Source organism: Paroedura picta, chromosome 2 (assembly GCF_049243985.1).
Source record: "Paroedura picta isolate Pp20150507F chromosome 2, Ppicta_v3.0, whole genome shotgun sequence".
Classification (NCBI taxonomy): domain Eukaryota; kingdom Metazoa; phylum Chordata; class Lepidosauria; order Squamata; family Gekkonidae; genus Paroedura; species Paroedura picta.
In genome coordinates, this window is record NC_135370.1 from 101,839,067 (window position 1) to 101,860,505 (window position 21,439).

General features: G+C 41.2%; 1 protein-coding gene across 1 annotated transcript in view; it reads left to right on the forward strand.

The window, feature by feature from the left end:
- The window catches only part of CSTF3 (cleavage stimulation factor subunit 3), an 83,639-nt gene that overhangs the window by 43,737 nt on the left and 18,463 nt on the right, over nt 1-21,439 (forward strand). The window contains exons 4-8 of the mRNA XM_077321907.1: nt 14,030-14,062; nt 17,325-17,422; nt 19,534-19,600; nt 19,700-19,734; nt 19,841-19,967. Of these exons, the coding sequence (XP_077178022.1) occupies nt 14,030-14,062; nt 17,325-17,422; nt 19,534-19,600; nt 19,700-19,734; nt 19,841-19,967 (360 nt within the window). The remainder of the gene's footprint in view (nt 1-14,029; nt 14,063-17,324; nt 17,423-19,533; nt 19,601-19,699; nt 19,735-19,840; nt 19,968-21,439) is intronic.

Here is a 21,439-nt window from a genome sequence, read left to right on the forward strand (position 1 = left end):
GCCACTATGTGAAGCAGAATGCTGGAGAAGATGGACCAGCAGACTTCTATTTTTCTTATGGGTCAGAGATAATAAGGGAAACCTCAAGATGGAGGAGGGGATCATAAAAAGATGAATAAAGGAGTGTTGACAGAGGCTGCCAGAGGAGAAACAAGGGAAATTTTGGTAGTTCTGTGAGAAAGAAGGGAACAGGCTACAGACCTCATGGAGGGGGAGGGAGTAGAGACACGAGAGCCCATGAATCCTCAGTCTCCCCTCCCCAATACACTACAATGCTTTTGTCATCATATTATAGCATACATAAAATGAGTTGGGCTTTTGAGTTTTGGGGCTGGCTCCTACATCCAAAGAAAATTTGTCAAAGTCTGCACTAAATGACAACCAGTTAACAGGAAGCCATAGGAATTCTAGCTCTATGATGTACTGGTATAATTCATATCTTTGTCACATAAATTATATGCTTAAAAAACCCTCTTCAGTGTCACTATAAATGTGTATTATGTGAAGCATGTTGAACATTGCTTGTGGATTAAAAGTCATTTTAAAAGGGACAAGTAATCCAACGCATCAGTTTGGGATGTATGTATGTATATATATATATGTGCATGATATATCTATACACATACACACACACACACACACACACACAGCGCTTCTGAGGCCTGGTGGATCACTGCGCCAAAAAAAGTGACTTAATTAGCTTGTCTGTAGTTGCAATGCACTGCAAATCTAAGCTTGCCTATGTTTTGTGTAATTTAGCATTCATCTTCAGTATTCTGTGCAGTCTCACATTGGGTCTATGCTTGCGCAGGCCCAGCCCCTGAAGGCTCTCTTACAGCTTTGGGGGTATTTTCTAAACATTCCATGGGGAGTCCCTGCCCTGCAGAACTGATACGAGACTTTTTTCCTGCCCAAAGATCACATGCTCTGCAGGGAGGAGCCTCCCTTTCCCTCAGCCCTTTATCACTGTGTTTCTTGGGTGAGTTTCTCTTCAGCTCTGGTCTTCATTAGTCATTTAACAAAATTCTGTTTTTCCTGGAATTTTCTCAGCTGGGGATATGTTGCAAAAGTCCTTATTTTAAAAATGTATCCAGTGTGGTACAAGAATTACTCATTCAGATAAACATCTCTGCTTTGATCGGGCAAAGCCCGTAATATGGCCATGTATAAATTTTGCCTCCAGTTCACTCCAAAGGGGTGCTCTGATTCATCAGCTTGGTTAAAGGATAGTATATGGGCAAAAGTGTTATCTTGCTCCAATACTTGGAGCAATACTTGCTCCAATACTCCAATATCTTGCTCCATCAAGGTCATCTGTTGAAATTTTCAGCAAGAAAAGACCATTTGACAAGTCCCACATCGAGAGTCTTGGTTCTAACATTTCTGGGGACAGAACTGATACATTGAGCCCAGTCACTTGTCTTTGCCTGAACGATGCTCACCTATGAAAGCCTGTTCTAAGTTAAAACACAAGCATAGTTCTGGTTCCAAGGTGCCCCCAAAACCAACTAGCTCATGGGTTCAAGATAAACAGCTTTCAGTTCCAGCGGAATGGACAGAGGTCCCCAGCTTTGAACAACTTCACCGCATGCCTTTCCAGAGTACTCTTGTTTGGAAGGGGAGATAGAACTGGGCCAAGAACGTTGGCAGTTTCAGTGATTAATCAATAATCCTCACCAGCACTATGGCAGGGCTCAATGCTTCCTCTCCTGTGGCAAGGTTATCTGTATTATTTCCCTTCTTCTGGGCCTCAAGTATATGGTGAATGGCAGTCACAAAGGATGCCATCAGCTGAGACCACCATTCTCATGGATCAGGGATGTTATGGTTATATCAGCTGGTTACCCTCCTATGGCCTTTACCCAAGTCCTGATGAGACATTTAGATTCTGATGGAGAGTCAGCTTCAAGGGCTGATCTGGGAATAGATCTGCCACCTGATCCTTCACCTGATGACACTGTAGGGGATCCTGACCCAGGGGTCATCCAATGAAGATTTTAAGCTTTATGCAGAGCCAATTATGCAGATAGCAGAATCAGTGGACATGGAGGTGACATCTAGCAACCCTAGGCCCAAGGATAAGATTTTGGAAAAGCACTATGCATCATCACCTGGCATAATTGCATTCTCCGTTCTAGAAGGTATAGCTGACATCTCCAAGATGTCCAAGCGGAAGCCAGCTACTATGGCCACCACATCCAGGAAGGTGGAGAATTTATACTGGGTACAAGAAGAAGGTCATTCTCATTTGTTCAGTCATCCCCTGGCCATCTCTGAGAGTCAAAGAGATGGAAGAAAAAGTTTGCTGATGACATTCTTCACCTCCCCACAGAAAAGGATAAAAATTGATGCACTTAGCCGGAAAGTTTATTCTTCAGTGATTAACCTGCACACAGCAAACTCGAACACACAATCATGGGAGGATCCTGTGGGAGAAGATGGCTAGATATATAGAATTGTTGCTTGAGGATAAGAAGTCTCTTGCTAAACTTCTACAAGCAGAAATCTTGCATCTCTCAAAACAACTAATTAACACAGGTTGACATGCTGCTGACGCTTCATCCACTTTGGCAGTTGAACTGAAACGGCATGCTTGGCTGCATTCTACAGCCCTCCCTCCTGATACCTGACAAAAAGTGGAAAATCTTCTGTTTGAGAGTATGACACATTTTGCCTTGTCTACAGATGTTTTGCTATCACAAATCAAGTAAAGGTAAAGGTAAAAGTATCCCCTGTGCAAGCACCGAGTCATGTCTGACCCTTGGGGTGACGCCCTCCAGCGTTTTCATGGCAGACTCAATACGGGGTGGTTTGCCAGTGCCTTCCCCAGTCATTACCGTTTACCCCCCAGCAAGCTGGGTACTCATTTCACCGACCTCGGAAGGATGGAAGGCTGAGTCAACCTTGAGCCGGCTGCTGGGATTGAACTCCCAACCTCATGGGCAGACAGCTTCAGACAGCATATCACTGCCTTACCACTCTGCGCCACAAGAGGCTCATCACAAATCAAGAAGAACAAGCAAATTGGTTGTTTGAATTTACTGCAGGTCCTACTAGTCCATACTAGCCTTGGCAATTGTACAGATTTCACCTATCACAATCACTATTCTTGGCATCAGCAACATCATACAACATAGTATCCTGTTCAGAGACCTTTGGGGGATCTGTACCTGGGTAGATGCAGTCTAATGATAGGATGAGAAATATGGGTTTACAACATCAATTATTTTCTAAGGCGCCACAGCAAGTATTGAAGGCTCATTTTTCCTAGAATTCATCAATGACCAATTGTCTTTAAGGACAGGTTGGCTATTTTTGCTAGAAAATGGCATGACACAATTACACCCCTGAACAACTTTATGCCAGAGTTTGAACAAGAAGTGGTATCTCTTATTTAGACAGGTGCAGTACAAAGAGTTCAAAACTCAGAGCCCATCACAGAGTTCTATTCTCATTTTATCTTAGTGCCCAGAAAGGATAGAGGTTTCAGACCTATTCTAGATCTGAGAAAGCACAATGTTCTCTTGCATGTTAAAAAGTTTTAAATATTGTCCTTGGAGTTGGTCCTGCAATTGTTGACATTAAACAGTTAATTCTGTATTATTGACCTGCAGGATGCTTATTGTCATATATCTATCCATCCTGGTTACTGTAGATACTTGTGTTTAAAATATAATAATGTTTCTTATCAGTATATGGCCCTCCCGTTTGGTCTATCAATGGCTCCAAGAGGACTTTCAAATGTATTGTTGTTGTGGTAACACACCTAAAGTCAAAAGAGTGATCCATTTAACCATACTTAGATGACTAGCTTATCACTGTATTTCACAAGTGGAACTAGAGTCTTAAGTCTCTCTCATTGTCTATACATGCCAAGAATTGGGCTTAATGATAAACAAGAAAAAGTCATGCATCCAATCTTCTCAGAAAGTTTCCTTAATAAATTAATTAATTTTTAAAAATTTGTATCCAGTTTTCAATTTGTATTGGAGCTCTGCTGGATACTACAGTGGCTAACATTTCCATTCCAGCTGATTAGGGCATTGTAAATCAGGGCATTGGTTCAACACCTTTCTAGGAACAAGTTTCAGTCAGCCCTGTTCTTTCAGAAGCTGTTAGGCCTAATGGTTTCTACCACAGTTACAATTTCACATGTCCAGTGAAGGATGCAAATGTTAAAAAATGGGTTTTCAAGCATCTCACTGTATGCTCTCAATATACTAAGTTTATGATGCCCATAGCCATAGCATGACAGTTGGATTGGTAGACATATGCTGATAATCTAGTGGGAGTGGCATTTGGGGAAAGGATCCATTAAATTTCTGTTAATACCGATGCTTCATTATAAGGCTGGGGGGACCATTGTGTGTGTGTGATGGTTTTTTTGCCCAGGATCTGTGGTCCCCTGAAGAAGGGGTTTTCATATTAATCTCTTGGCACTTCTCTCCATGCCATCCTGGACAATCATGCAGGTCTGATGTGCCTGAGGAGCAAAGCGTGGGACAGTGGATTTTATCTGTTCCCAATAAGGTGCTTGCATATTTCTTTGAGACGAGGGGGGGGAACTACATGGAAAGATTAACACTTAAATCTGGAAGCTGTTCTTGACTTAGAAAAAGAGATCCAACCACATTTCCTGCTGTCTTATCTAGCTTGACATAGCTAATAACTCAGTTTTCTCTGCAGTGGAATCCTCTAAAGGGCAAGTTATTCCTTCTTTGTATCCTGTATCTTTCTTTGAAGAGTGGATCTTAATATTAGTTGGAAAAACATCTAACTTAAATTTGTAGTTCTCTACTCCAGTATACTTTGTAGGGATTTATCTGCCAAGAAAACCTTTGTGCACCACCCCAGACGGCTGTGTTCTGTGGAATTGAGCAATCCCACATTGGAATTGCACTTGCAGAGTGCTAGCTTTCAAACTTTCTTGAGTTGATTGGAATATGAGGCACTCTCCTTCATTTCACTGTTTTTCCCAGTTTTCTCTCTGACACTTTGGCAGGAAGATAAATTAAAGTTTGCAGTCTACTTGGTCAGAGGTGATGTCTTCATAAATTATAATTGCTCAAAAGACTTTACAAAGTGCAAGGGTTGCAAATGAGAATGGCAAAGAGCAAAAATCATTCTCCTTGTCTAATTTGTTTGGGAGAGGAGCATGATGTTCAAACATATTCAGTATGTAGGCAGTATACTTCAAATTGAAGAGTGATAGATTAAAAGCTAGGGAGTTCCAGAAAAAACATCTATTTCTGCTTCATTGACCATGCTAAAGCCTTTGATTGTGTGGAGCACAACAAATTGTGCCAAGTTCCTAAAGAAATAGGAATACCAGAGCATCTTATCTGTCTCTTGAGAAACATATATGCAGGTCAAGAAGCTACAGTGAGAACCGGGCCTGGAATCACTGGTTGGTTCAAAATTGAGAAAGGAGTTCGGTAAGGTCGTATACTGTCGCCTTACCTATTTAACTTGTATGCGGAGCACATCATGAGAAAGGCGGGGTTAGATGAGTCACAAATTGGGATTAAGACTGCAGGGGGAAATATCAACAGCCTCAGATATGCAGATGATACCACTCTAATGGCAGAAAACGAAGAGGAACTATACAGCCTCTTGATGCAGGTGAAGGGAGAGGGCAAAACTTGACTTGAAACTCAGCGTCAAGAAAACTTAGATCATGGCATCTGGCCCTCTCAATTCCTGGCAAACAGATGGGGAAGAAATGGAGGTAGTGACAGATTTTATTTTCCTGGCCTCCAAAATCACTGCAGCAAAGAAATTAAAAGATGCTTGCTCCTGGGGATGAAAGCTATGGCAAATCTAGACAGTATCCTAAAAAGCAGAGGCATCACCCTGCCAACGAAAGTGCGTCTAGTCAAAGTTATGGTCTTTCCAATTGCAATGTATGGCTGTGAAAGTTGGACCATAAGGCGTCAAAGAATTGAGGCTTTTGAACTCTGGTGCTGGAGAAGACTCTTGCGAGTCCCTTGGACAGCAAAGCGAACAAACCGGTCAGTCGTAGAGGAGATCAGCCCTGACTGCTTAGAAGGCCAGATCCTGAAGATGAAACTGAAATACTTTGGCCACCTCATGAGAAGGAAGGACTCCCTGGAGAAGAGCATAATGCTGGGAGCGATTGAGGGCAAAAGAAGAAGGGGATAGAGAATGAGGTGGCTGGATAGAGTCACTGAAGCAGTCGGTGCAAGCTTAAATGGACTCCGGGAAATGGTAGAGGACAGAATGGCCTCGAGGATCATTGTCCATGGGGTCGCGATGGGTCGGACATGACTTTGCAACTAAGAACAACAACAAGATTAAAAGCTGCATTAATGGAAACAACCCTACCTGCAAGTGAAGGCAACAGCACATCAAGTAAGAATTTAAAAATCCTATCCTGAAAGGCACTCATGCCCTGCATTGGTTCCTACACTGGAACCAATCAAGATGATTTAAGGCATTAAGAATTAAGGCAACCAATTCTACAAACTTCATTATCATAAAGATTATAAGATTTGAGCTTCAACTCAAGATCAATATACATGATGGAAAAATCACTGTTTGAGAAACTGGAGGAAATAAGTCTTGTACTAATATCTTTCTTCCTCATACCTCTGATAACACAGATGAGCTCCATCCAATAAGTTTCAGAAAGTGAAACAATGACAACCATTTAGTTCCAAATATCATGTAGACTCTACCCTTGATTCCAATACCATACTAGAAGATTACCCATGATGGTCCATGTGACTGTACATGGTGCTTTGGAAGATACTGTGGATGGGACAGAATACCCATGTCCCTATAAACACAACTTGCCTTGAAACTCTGAGCAAGACTAGAATTAACCCTTAACTCCAAGCTGCTTGGAAATTGTCACGAACACATGGAATGAAACACACCTTCATTTCAAAGTGAAAATTTCAACAGAAAATGCAGTTCTTGTGTAACCCTAATGAAACCATAATTCACAGGCATCAACAAGAATACCTTCCATAAAGTGGAGGATCAATTTCCGACACCGAGAGCAGAGGTCTTCCTACATTCTCATCCAGTTCTATTACAAATGAGGCTTTGGACCAATTCACCCAAGGATCTCTTGAAGCAGCAGATCCTTGGTTCAGTTCACAAAGGCCTAACTAATCAATAGTTTATTGTCCTATCTACACTGTAAACATCTATGATTTCAGCATTACAATGTCCTTACAATAAGTCAAATAATGGCCTTCAACCACAGTCAAAACGGTTTCCAAGATCCAATCATTTAATCCCTCCAAAATATCTAAGGCATTTTTAAATTATTTAAATGGTTCCTTTCATAGAATCTTAACATCAAGAACAGGTTAGCCTGTTTCAGTGGCTAATGGCAGGGGATTATCACATAATTTTTCAGACTTTTCAAAATGAAGAAAAAATGCCCCATTTGTTCAAAATGTTAAGCTTCCAACACTATTTTGTGTCCTTTTAGCCAGACTAAGGATGTGGTCAGTTCAAAACAAAATAATTGGATGTTTCAACCTAGTCACATAATATCCGAGGAAATTTATATTTCCATAGACATACACTTTCTGAATTGATGGAATTAATCATACTGTTGTTAGACATTCTATTCAGCATTTTGATTTTGTATATAACAGTTAAAACAAATGCGTCTCACAAAGGTGCCAATGAGACTCCTCCATCTAAATGTGCTAGATAGAATTCAAAACAAAGCTAAACAACATGACTATCACTTGCCACCATATTGCAAGAAAAAGTATTTTGCAACACTGCCAACATGTTCTGTCTCAATAAACAGGAAGGAAGAATGTCCTTAAAGCTGTGTAAAAAGCAGTGAAAATATGGGGAAGGTATATACAGTGGAACGTAATGCTTCAGACAATTCACAATGCAGGAACAAAAATCATACTCTTAGGCTGGTTGATCATCACCCTACAAAGGAACACAAATGGAGTCTTCGTCCCACTATCCTTATCCCAGGTTTCAAACAATGGAAGCTCCTATCTGGTTATTCACCATAACATGCTGGATTATTTTTGATAAACTGGACAAATATCACTTCACCCAAATCTCAAGATACTTTTTAGACTGATTGGACAAGGATACTCTTTTATATATTTCCCCCAGTGCTCATGGAATCCAGGACCTTGTGCACAAGAGCACAGTGAAAGATTGGATTATATTTTAAAGCCTTTTACTAGTACAGAAAACTTGTTACTTCCCTTACGAGGTTATGGAAGGAGAGATTTCATCTCTCAACAAGCAATTTCTTGTCTGAAGATGCGCTACTATATCACGTCATTCCAGTATCATCTTATTGCTTGGTGTATTAATATCTAAACAGAGGCATTCATATTCTGTTCAAAGAATATTAATGAGAGCCAGCCTCTCCTTTAAAAAAAACAACAACAATTGTACACAACAGTCAGGGTGGAATTTGTTCTTTTATAAAATTGTCATCCTATTTGTGATATATAATTTCAATCACATATTTGAATATGTTCCATTGTTAGTGTGCCCTTAGTACTTTCCAAACTGATGCATATAGTTACATCCCTCCATCAACTGTTGTCAGTTAATGTTTTATTCCTACTCATGTTTCAGGGTATTGGTCTGCAGTAGAATAGTTAGATTCAAATCCACTAGCACGGAGACTAGCAAGATTTGGTGATATAAACTTAAAGTTCTCTTAATAAGATACCTTCATCATTCTCAGTCATAATTATATTTGCATGTCAACTAAGCAACTCATGAACTAGCAGACAGAATCTTCCTTTGGTTTACAAAGACAAGATAGACGTTAGATCTAGTCTGGAGGTTTTCCCAGAACGATTATACAGTTTCATATTAACCATAGCCTTGCATTTCCTTTGTATTTCTGTACATACTTCCCGGCTTCCATTCCCCTTTCCAGTGACCCAAAAGACTGAGAAAACCATTGTGTAGGGTACCTCGTGCTCCAAAGGGCATGAGAATATTTCATGGCTGGTTCTACACCTGTGCAATGTCTATGTTTGATGGACTCAAAATAGAACTCAATAGTGGATAGAATGGATAGAACTCAAAAGAGTTACAATTGGAAACCAGTTATTTTTAATATGGAATCTGTCAGGTTCCCATGCTATTTAAACCTCTATATAAACATCTTAGAAGAAAATATTCATGGGTTTAGAATTGGATGTCATCAGTATACTGACTACAACAGTTCTCTATGTCTATTCAAATCTTGATCTTGCGGTTGAAGTTTTGAGTCCCTTGCCTGACCACTCAGTAAATAAAGGTAAGGGAAATCTTGTTTCTTTGGCACTTTTTATGACATGCTCTCAGTGTACATAAAATGTCATCCAGACCAGTTTGATCTCACAGTTGTCCCTTACACACAGTGAGTGTGACCTACAATGGGAGAAGGCCTGTATTTTAATGTATGTAATGATGTGCAAGCTAATACTTGGGAAATCTTGCCTACTGTTGCTGATATTCTCCAAAAGTTCCAACCAATACAGTTCAAAAACAATAAAGCACCTGATGGAAATACAAACTCAAAAACTAGCCCCAGCAACACCATAGCCTCGACTACTCAAAAATGGTATTGTTGGGCCCAGCAACACCCTCCATACCATCAAAAAATTTTATTATCCAGTATGTAGTCAAAAGTAGTGTGTACTATCGTGACCTTCTGCCATTTACATTGGGAAAATTAGATTCTCTGTGTACAATAAAATAAATGATCACAAATCAGACATTAAAAATGGAAACAGAAACTAGTTGAGGAGGATTTAAATTTTTCAGCACTTAAATAATGTTTACCAAAGTTTATTGTTACTATTTATTGAATGTATACAACTCCCAGATGCTTCAGAGCAGTGTACAACATAGTAAATCACTGTACAAAAGTATAATTTAACTAAGGTCGTGTGGAATTCTGTCAGCTCTTACAAGGCCCAGATCTCTTCCAGGAGCTCATTCTACCAAGAGGGGGCCAGGATAGGAAACATTCTGGTCCTGGTTAACACCAAAGACACTTCCTTAGGGCTAAGGATAATAGCTGGTTGACTTGGTTGAGTGTAAGTCTCTTGGAGGGGATATAGGCAAAGAGGTGGCCCCGCAGGTGCACCAGGCCCAGACTGCATATGGCTTTAAAGATCATTACCAAAACCTTAAACCTGATTCAGAATTCAACTGGGAGACAGTACAACTGCTGGAGTACAGGTTGGATGTGGACCCTCCAATATGTTCATATGAGGATCCTGGTGACCAGGTTCTGGAGCAGTTGCAATCTCCACAGCAGGGATAAGTGTAGGCCTGCATAGAACAAGTTACAGAAATCCATCATGTGGATCATTGTGGCTAAGTTCTCTGGCTCCAAGTAAAGCTACAGAAAGTAGTTTAGCTTGCTGTAGATTGGAAAACGCCATGTGCTACTCTTGTGACCTGCTCTTCCACAGAGAGGCAGGTATTGAAGATCATGCCCGGATTCCTGGCAGTGTATGTAATGGACAGTTGCACTCCATCTGGGCAGTTTTGATGACTACTTGAGTCATCTCATCGCCACTTCCAGACATCTGGTAAGAGACTCTTGGGATGAGTCTGGGCAGCCATCCATCAGGAGGAAGAGCTGGGTGTCATCTGCATATTGTTGGTGCCCAAGCCATGACCAGTTGGGCCAGATGACACATGACAATGTTTAAAAGAACTGGAGGGAGAACCACCACCTATGACACTCCACATTAGAGTTGGCAGCTGTGCGATTGTTTTCCTCCAATAGCTACCCTCTGAGACCCTGGAGAATGGAGACCAGCCATTGGAGGGCTGTCTCCAGTATCCTGGCATCAGCAAGGCAGCAAGCTAGAAGCACAAAATGGACTATGTCAAATGCTGTCATAAGGTCAAGCAATATGAGCAGTGCTGACGCCCCCCCCCCCCCGATCAAACTGGTGCAGGAGGTTGTCCTTCAGGGCTACTAGCACCTTTTTCACCCTGTGGTCAGGCCAGAAGCCTAAGTAGGATGGGTCTAGAACTGAACCTTCATCCAGAAATGCTAGGTGCAAGATGGGGTGGTAATTAGTAGGCTACCACGGGTCCAAAATTAGTGGTTTATTGAAGAGAAATGATTAGCTCATTATGGGATCCTTGCCAAGACTGGGGAAGCCCAGATAAAGATCCCCTTGTTAACCTTAGGTGCTCAGCCCTTCCCAACTGAGCCCTTCCCAAACAGTTTAGGCATGAAAGCATTTGTTGATGAATTAGCCTAAATCAAGGGCTAGCGAAGATATTAACCCTAGCAATGGGGCTTGGCCTTTTGCACCTGGAGGATGGCACAGGGAGAGACTATTCACATTCTAGAGACACAAGATCTGAAGAGCCGTGGGAGCATGGATTTAACAAGGCAATGATATGAACCAGGGTGTCATAAAGCAAAGCAAAGACATGGCAAACATCTACTATGATTTTGACATTGGCCTCGCTGAAGCTAGCACCCTGCCCAATCAGCATGAGCCCACTAATGCCATTAAATACTTTCTCCAGAGGCAGCAGAGGGGCCTCTAGTTTCCCTTCTGTATCAATAGTTCATTCATTTATTTTATTGCAGCCATTGACCAGATCAAAAACAGCAACAATACTTTAAAATTCAGTCATACAATTAAACCCGGATTACATTAGAATTAATACAGCATTAAAATGAAAATGTATACAAAATATAATTTTAACATTGCAAAATGTTTAAATTAATTAAATTAGGTGCAACCATAAATGTGTTCCCTGAACACTTTTCTAATTTGACAGACCAGCCATCCATACTTGACAACCTTCCATTCCAGTTTCTGATTTTTATCAGCTACCAACTAGTATAAGAAGCAAGAATGGGTATCAATAGCTGGAGGAAGTTCGCAGCAGAGCACTGAGATTATCCATGAAATAGCTTGCAAATGCCTCACAGCTGATCTCCAGTTGCACTTGCAGACATGATGGAAACGGAATAAAACTCATGTTTTACTGTTTTCACTGCCATCTCATAGGCTTTCATAAGCATCCTATAAGATGTTCTCAGTGCTTCATCACAAATCTTCCTCCAGACTTGCTCTAGCCATTTCAGCTCTTGCTTCCTTTTGCAGAATTCTTCCTTGTTCCAGGGGGCCCACTTGGGGCTTGGGCATCAGGGAGGTATCTTGTCATTGGTGCTCAGCATCTGGTTGTGCCAGTCATCAGCCAAACCATCTATAGAATCTCCAGGTGACATGGGGTCCCACTGAGCCTTCAGGAATCCTTCTGGATCCATAAGTCTCTGTGGACAAGCAAAAACCTGCTCATTGCTAAAATCTGCTCAGTGCCCAACTGAAGCCAGGCCTTCAGAGCATAGTGGTCTGAAACATTCGACGCTATTAGTTCCACTTCCAACCACACAGCAAAGATTAAATCCAGGGTGTGTCCTGCCTAATGGGTAGGGCCAGCAACAAAGTGCAAGAACACTGGTGTCACCACAGCTGACACCAGGTCCAGCCCATTTCCAGAGGACAGAGTTTAGCATGGACATTAAAGTCCCCCAGAATCAATAATTTAGGATATTGTAATGTTCAGGCCACCACCGCTACCTCTGGCAGGATTGACAGAGCATCTGGTGGGCCCCTGGGCAGGCAGTACACCACTCAGATAACCAAGCTCTTGGCTGAATCTCATCCGAGGCCCGCACATTCAGTGTATGGAATCAACAGCATGGGGACTGCTCTGAAGGAGTAATCCTCATGGATCAGTATTGCCACCCCCCCCAACCTGATGTCCATGACCAATGAAACATGGAGAACCCAAAGGGTGCCAGTTCTTTTAGGGTGACTGTTTCACCCTCTATGGCCAGGTCTCCATCACCCATGCCAGGACTACCCCATACTTTGCAAAATAGGCTTGCAGTGTATTATCCATAATATTTATTATGCCATGCTTCTGGGAACAAAAGTTTCGAAGAGAGACGCCAGTATAAAATGCTGAGTTAGTCCCATGTTGATATGAATTCCGTCAGGCTTGTATTCAGTAAGCAGAGGAAATTGCTGAAGAACATAATCAGGCATTCTCAATCAGTGTTTCATGAAATCCTGGGGTTTATTGATGGCCCTGGAAGGGTTTCCTGAATGGATGTCAGTTAATTATATATATATATATTTAAAAAATTGTTAAACATTTATTGGATATGACCATATACGGTCATATTGATATGCTTCCTCCCCCCTTCTCAAAATGGTCAATGATGGGCCAGGAGGGGGTGGTAAGTGGAGGAGCCCCTGATGGGCATGTACATAGCTAGACTTCCCAGCCATATTCCGTACAATCACATCACTTTCAGATTTTCTTGAAGTATGAAGAATGTTTCAGGGGTTTCTCAATAGTAAAAAAGTTAAGAAAGGCTGCTGTAGATATTTATTATGTACATTATTCTTCTGTCTTGACAGTTCATCGCCAGCTAGGAATGGGTCATACAGGCTGAATAGAGTCTGTGGTCTTAGTAAAATCTTGTTTTTATTTGTAATATTCATAGAAAACAAATGTCTTTTCCTTTGAACTGTAATATTTCCCCTTTCTCCTTGTTGTGTTTCTTTTTTTACTACTCATAGCTTTGTATTTCAGCTGACTGAGGATAACCAGGCTGTAATTCACAAGAGTAAGTCAGGTTTAAGGTGCTACGAGTTACAAAACCATTGCACTCAGCTGATAGTAATAGTAATAGGGCTGAGCTACAGCAATCAATTTGGTTCAATCTTAGAAACATCTGATTGGATTAGGGGTAATATATTCATTTCATATGGTAAATAGACATATACATTGCTTGGATAATCAGACATAAATGTTTTTGGTCTATAAATCAAGATATCTTCATGGTAATTCCACCTATTTCAGAAAAAGGAACATTAGGAAAATATGCAAAATATATATTGTGCAATAAATTATAAAAGAAGGCTAGATTATGGCAAACATACTGTCCAAAATTTTCAACCTTTTGCATTCAGCTGACCTAAATTGTTTGGGTTTTTTGTTTGTTTTACAGATAAAAGCAAAAAACTATGATAAAGTAGAAAAGGTGAGTGCTAGAGTACACCTACATTGCATATACATATATAAAGAAATATTGCCTTCTATTCAATGTTATGAGGATTGCAATGGTTACTTAAATGTAATGATATGATATACCATCAAGCCTTCTAATCTTTGCAGTTATGGAGGATCTCCTATGTCTATCACCAGGCAAAAAGATAGGCAGCACAAATGGCATCACTGTGTCTGATACTCTTGGAAAAGGAGGGACAAAGCTGCCAAGATAGATGGAAAACATTTTTTTAACTATATGCCACCAAACTGACAAATCCTCAGTGCTGTGGAAAAGGGCATCACAATCAGAAATGGCTAAAATACATAAGAACAACCTCCACAATAATGTTTCAGGGGAAGAGGTATGCACATCAAAAATATTCAGATGAATTTCAGATATGGATTTGAGGAGAGCACGGTTTTTATTATCCTTAATATTTGGGACTCCTTACAGTTTGGGGGGGGGGTCCTGAAAATTTGGGACCATTTTAGCAATTGCCCTCCCATAGTCTCCTGTCCTAAGGAGGCAGAAGAAACAGGAAGAAAGAAGAAGATGGTCAGCTGTTTGACAGTGCCTCTCCCCATTTAAATTTTAAAGGGCTCAAAGTAGATGTTTCCCAAGTCTATCACCATAGAAAATAATGGTCCTTTAACATTTAAAAAGACTGGAGGCACTGGCTAACTGCTAATCAGGTAGACTTGGCCTGAGAGGCTAGATCTACTGCCTGTCATTATTCCCTGTGGGGTCATTATTCCCTGTGGACCATAGAGAGGCCAAGTCTATAATAGCTCTACTGTTTTCTATGGGTGATAGACCTACACTTTGGAGCTGCTGTAAAAAAAGGCAAATAATGTGCTGGCCATAATTAGAACAAGAATGGAGAACAAAACTGCTGTCATCATACTGATGTTATATAAATTTATGGTGAGACAACAGTTGAATACTGTATACAGTTCTTGTCACCACACCTAAAAAAATGTTATTTATTGTAGAGCTTTAAAGTGGGCAAAAGAGAAACCAAAATATCAGGGGGCTAGAGGAGCTGCCCTATAAAGAACTGTCTAAAACACTTAGGTTTGTTTAGTTCAGAAATAATGTGAGCAGAGGGAGACATGACAAAATCATACAGTTTTGCACTGTGTGGAGAGGGTAGACAGCTTTTCCCTCTCCCATATTAAAATCTGAGGATCACTGACTAGAGGTGAAGGGTGGAGACACAGGAGAGACAAAAGAAAGTACTTATTCACGCAGCAACAGTTAAACTGGAGAACTCATTGTCAATTGATGTGGTATGGCCCCCAGCTTGAAAGGAGTGCTGTCAGTAGCTATTAGTCATGATAAATATCTCTTCCCTCCAATAGCAGCAATGGTAGCTGGGGAGCATGGGTGGGAGGATACTGTTGCTGTCATCCTGCTTGTGGGCTTCCTAGAAGTACCTGGATGGCTGCTATGTGAACAGAATACTGGACTTGATAGGATCTTTGGTATGATCCAGCATTGCTGTTCTTACATTCTTCCCATAGAAAATAATGACTCCTTTGAAGTTTAAAGTGAATTAAAAGACCAGCTTACTCTTACTCCCTCTTGGCTCTATAACCGTTTACACATTGGGAACTTCACTGCCCCAGCTCCCATGCAGGAGCACAATTCAGGGGCAGATGAGGTGCACCAGTCCAAGTGCTCCCCCGTGTGGGTGCAGGAAGAAGTTGGGCAATCTGCCATGACTAAAAGTCCAGGCTGCAGCCCGGCATGAAACCTCCAATGCATAAATGGTCCTGCTGATGCTTCAAACCCAAAATATTCCCAAATTATGGGAGATACATTTTCATTACTCCTGAGATCTGGGAGTGTTTGGGATCATTTTGAATATCCCTGAGATGACATGAACTAGCTCATTTCCAATTTATATCTAGCTTGAGTATATCTGAGTACATATCCTTACTCATTGTGTGAGGCTGCCACCAAGCTTATACCCCAACGGTGTTTACATGGAGGTACTACTGGTGAGAACTATTGCCTCTATGTGTGGGGTTACTATGGCTTCTGCAATACTAGTAATACTTCTTAAGGCACGGCAATCATTCAAGTCAAAATGTCGGCATGACCCCCCCATGCATAATTGATGATTCCTACAACTGATTCCTTTTATGAGAGCTGGCAGGCTGCAAGCCAGTTTCTGCTGGTGTTATATCTGACAAAGCTTGAGAGTTTTGCCTTCTTGGAGATGAATAGACTAACCAGCCAAGAATGGTGTGGGAAATCATTCAGTTAACCATCAGTCATCAAATTAAAGAATCCTCAGTAGAGTTGAAAATGTGTTCTTCCCGCGCAGACGATAGAATAATGTAAGTGATGGTAGTAAGGAAACTATGTGAGTCTGTCACAATTACGTCTAGAAATCTACATTGCTAGGGGGGAAGTTGTATGGGCACAGCATTTATAATGGAAAACAGCTCAGCTGTTATCTTTCAGGGTTAAAGCTGATGACATTCAGGGATATCTGTGATCAGAGTAGTTTCAGCCATGTGGATCTTCACGTGGCTGGACTGGAACCGTTCAGAGACAGGGAAGATTATGTAACCTTTCTCCCTACTGTGCTTTTGCTAACTGAAATGACTTCCATGATACTTTTCTTGGAGATCAAAGGAAAATGACTGTGCCCTTTTTTAAAAAATTGAAGACCCAGTAATGTGTGGGATTGCTTCATTTAACAACACTATTTGGGGACAGAAGGTTTAAGGCCCCTTTTCCTTTCCTCAGAGGAAACTCCCCTCCCCTCCCCAAATGCAACTGGGATTGCATGTGGCCGAACTTGCTTTTTAAAAGATGTATTGCAGTCCATGATATCTGACTTGTGTAGTTTCACTCTTGGACACTGTCTCCATTTGTCTCCATGCCCTTGGAAGAAAAAAATTGCTCATGTGAGTTTCATTGTGTTTCAGTAGTTTAATTTGATGCACTAGTAAATATATGGATCCAGGCATTCTGGACGTGGCATAAGTCAGCTATGATGGCACTTTCTATCACAACCAATGTGCAGCATCTCAACTAAGAAGCCTACAATTGAGCATGTGCTGTGACTCCAGTTTGTGCAACTTTTCTCTGAAAGAGCTACTCTTCAAAGACTGTATATTACATGCACCTTGAGATGTGCCTCCAGAGAACAAACTCAAAAAGTGATCATTAGTTCAAGCACCAAAAAGTGTAATGGTCTACTCATGAACTCCTGGTTCTTTCTCCTTTATATAAATAGTTGTTTCAGCGGTGCCTTATGAAAGTTTTACACATTGACCTGTGGAAGTGCTACCTTTCATATGTGCGAGAAACCAAAGGGAAGCTACCCAGTTATAAGTAAGTACTTATTGGGTCTGATTATTCTCAATTTTATTTTAATTTAATCTGCTTTTCACTAAAAAGCATTGAAATAGGAACTCTGCCCCAGAAACTAACATGCGGGTTTTAAAACAGGTTTAGGTGACTTCTCGTAGTGTTGTGTTTCACTGCTGCACATATGTCTCCTGCTTCATTCCAATTGATGATTATCAGGTTTGTTTACTTGCTACTAGAGCTAGCAAAATGGCACTCCTGAAACATAGTCCTAGGTATTCAATAAGAAAGATCAGTCACTTTTTTCCTGTGAGCTGGGAGTTCAAAGAAAATGCAGTCCTGTAAGCTGGTTCTCATGTCCCCTTCCCAGTTGTATATTATTACTTGCATCATGTGCATACACAACAGCAGGTGAGTAATCATGGTTCAGGGGGACAAAAGGACAAGAGCTTGGGTATGACAAGCCCAGCAGCAGTTCCTGCATAATTCTAGAATTCAGAGTCTAGCCCTGGGCATGCCACTTCAGCTCACCCTAGCAAACCCTTACAGGATAAAATGAGGTAAGTTGTCTCTCTTTGGGGGTTCTTTGTGAAGCTTCCAAACCACATTTAAACTTTCCCCACACTAAAGCTATATAATAAATAATATCTAGTCTCCTGCCACATTGAGGTGGCTAACAACAATAAGGCTGCCTTCAAACATCGCATAAAGCTGCAATGGACACAAAGTGTTCCACATGTTTCTTTCCTTTTTCATCTGAAGTACAACTAAAGATTTCTTGTTTGAAACAAACACTGTCACCCTGTGGTCCACACATACTGGTGTGCAGCTGAATTGGAATCCTCACCAAAAAAGATTCTTAACTAGGCTTAAACCTTGGTTTAGGATCCTGGGTTGTGGGGAAAGAACACATTTCATTTAATTCACCTACTTGCAGTTGTAGGGCATGAAGAGCTAGGGCTACTTTCAAATAAAGAATCTTTAATTGTGCTCTGAATGAGATGGAAGGAAGAGAAAGGGCTGTGTTAAGGCACAAGAAACAAGTGACATGTGTGCCTATCATGGCTTCCTGCGACATCTAAATTTATCCTGAGAGTTCTACAAACAAAATGTTATAAATATTAAAACCCTCAGTCAACAGTGTAATGCCAGAATAAAATAACAAATAGCAGATTGTGGCCAAAAGTCTAATTTAAATTGAAGTGCCTTGCATTTCTGTTTAAAGAAAGGTGCTATTTTCCTTTTTTTAAAAACAGCGTTGTGGTTTGAGCTATTAGAATTTAGGAGTTAAAAATGTAATCTTGAGGTTGTTGGGAATAGCCAGTGCTACGAAAAGTCTCCAGACAGACTCGGTGCTCTTGCACTCCACTGGATGCTGATCTCTTACAAATGGAAAGTGTGAAAGAAGTTTGACACAAAGTTCTGGTGTCTAGAACAAACTTTTTCAACCTTTTGACTGTGGAGGAACCCCTGAAATAAATTTTCAGGCTTCAAGGCACCTCAGAGGTTATGTCAGCTGGCTACACCTCCCTGCCATGTCACCAGAAGTGACATTACCACCCGTATCCTTTGCCCTCCTTTCACTCCCTCCCTCCACCTTTACTACTACGACAGTGGCTCTGCCTCATGTTGGCTTGAAAGGCAGGGGCTGACAGCCCTCCCCCCCAATACCACAATCCAACCAACCTTCCCTTTATTTATTACTTTATTTATTTATTTATTTTATTACATTTGTATTCCACTCTTCCCTGAGGCTCAAGGCACAGCCTAACTACCAAGCTCTGTGGGTGGAGGCAGCCAGTTCCGTGGCTTGTGGCTAAGTCCATCAAGGTAGTGGAGATAAGGCCATGGACTTCCCATGGAGCTCCCATGGAATTCTTAGTCTAGAATGTAAGGATTTTATTATCAGTGTGTGTGTGAGGGGGGTTAATAACAAAGAGTTTTGTGACACCTTAAAAACTAACTTTTTATGCGTGGCATAAGCTTTCCTGAGCCAGAGCCTACATTGTCACATATCTTATGGAACAATAAATTTATGAGTGTTTGTCATTTGGCTGCAGAAGCCCGATACATCTGTCCCTCAGTACTTTATATGTATGATTCTAATACTGTGTGTGTGTGTGTGTTTTCCCTAGAGAAAAAATGGCTCAGGCATACGACTTTGCTCTGGATAAAATTGGCATGGAAATAATGTCATATCAGGTACTTTTTTGTTACTCACTGAAATAGTTATCTGCAGTGGTTTATTAACCCCATGACAAACTAAACTCTCAAAATGTGATTCTGTATATTTTTATATAGATCTGGGTGGATTACATCAATTTTTTGAAAGGCGTGTAAGTACAATACAGTCTTCTTTTCAGTGGATTGATGCAATATTGATATGCATACAGGTTGGATTGTGTAGTTGCTGACATGTTATTGTCTCACCTCACAATTTAGTGAAGCAGTAGGATCCTATGCAGAAAACCAGAGGATAACAGCTGTCCGCAGGGTTTATCAGCGTGGCTGCGTGAACCCAATGATCAACATTGAACAGCTCTGGCGAGATTATAACAAGTATGAAGAGGTAAATCAAAGGATTCCTGATGCTCCAAGTTATCAAGCCTGCTGCATCAGCACAGTTTTTCCCCTGCACTTGTAGCATCTGTGCTTGGATCACTTCTACCTGTCAGATTTGCTGTTGCTCAGCAGTCCCATTATGACTAGAGAACAACCAGTAGGGCCATGTTTATTTTTATTTATTTAGACTTTTGCCCTGCCATCCTCCAAAAGGGCTCAGGGCAATTTACAACAGAGATCAAAATACAAAATCATTCAATATAATACAGTTTAACATCTAACAATTTCAAAATCAAAACTAGTCCAGTCACCAAACCTATGGCCACCTCTTCTTACAAAGTATTAAGATGGAATTCCTTCCTGCAGGACCTTTCAGCATTCCGCAGGGCCTGCAAAACGGAGCTCTTCTGCCAGGTCTATGGTTGATGCCAGGGCAGTGGGGAAGATCGATGGGGTCCCCTGGTGGCAAGCAGCAACTTGGGTTATCTTGTTCCTCCTTCCTTTTCCTTCTAGAGCAGTGGGTCTCAACCTTCCTAATGCCACGACCCTTTAATACAGTTCCTCATGTTGTGGTGACCCCCAACCATAAAATTATGCAAGTGTTCTTTCACAGAAATTAAACCGAAACTGACTAATGACGTGATGATCCATTGTCCATCTATGATTGTATATAAAATTGGTTATAAATTCACTCTGGTTTGAGAGCTTTATCCAATCAGAAACCCTGCTGGGAAAAGTCACACTTGTCGCCACCCACCTTTTAAAAACACCTGACAGGTGCCAGAAAAAGTGTTGGCGGGTACCATGGTACACAATAGACCATATTGCGGACCCCTGCTATAGCAAGTTAGTTAATAAGAGAACAGGTATAAAAATGGGACAGAATTAATTCAGGAGTACTACATCTGCACAGTGCAAAACTCCCCCAGAAAGAAGCCTGCTGGAAAACAACAAAGCTCCCTACTGCAATTCCCCTACTTGGTCCCTATTTGTGTCTCAAAACTTGATCCCAGTGGGGCAGGCTCACCCTTACCATCAAAAGCAACCTCACCGTTGCTCAGCTTCAGGGAGTAAACACCCTGCCTCTGTGCTTTCTGTCCAAGCTTCACCAGTGATTTGCTTCAGCTTTCTCCTCCATCTTCCTTGGGAACTGTAGGCCTGTGGGCAAATTTACACAATGGTTCAGGCAGTTGTGGAGGAGAGGCTTCCTAGAGGCCTACAGTCTGCTCATTCTTCATCCCTAGGCCTTGGATCATGACAAATTTAATAACCCGAGTGGCTCACACTTATGTACCATTCTTTGTTGTCAACACTTGCTGATAGTGCACAATCAAAGGCTACTACTGTAGCATACTGGAGAAGGAAGGGGAATAATTTTTTAAAGATTATTTATATACCTAAGCAATCCCCTACTACTACCCTGTTCCTGTGCTCTTCTTTATGCTGGGTACAGCTCTACATTCAACCTATTTAACTGAT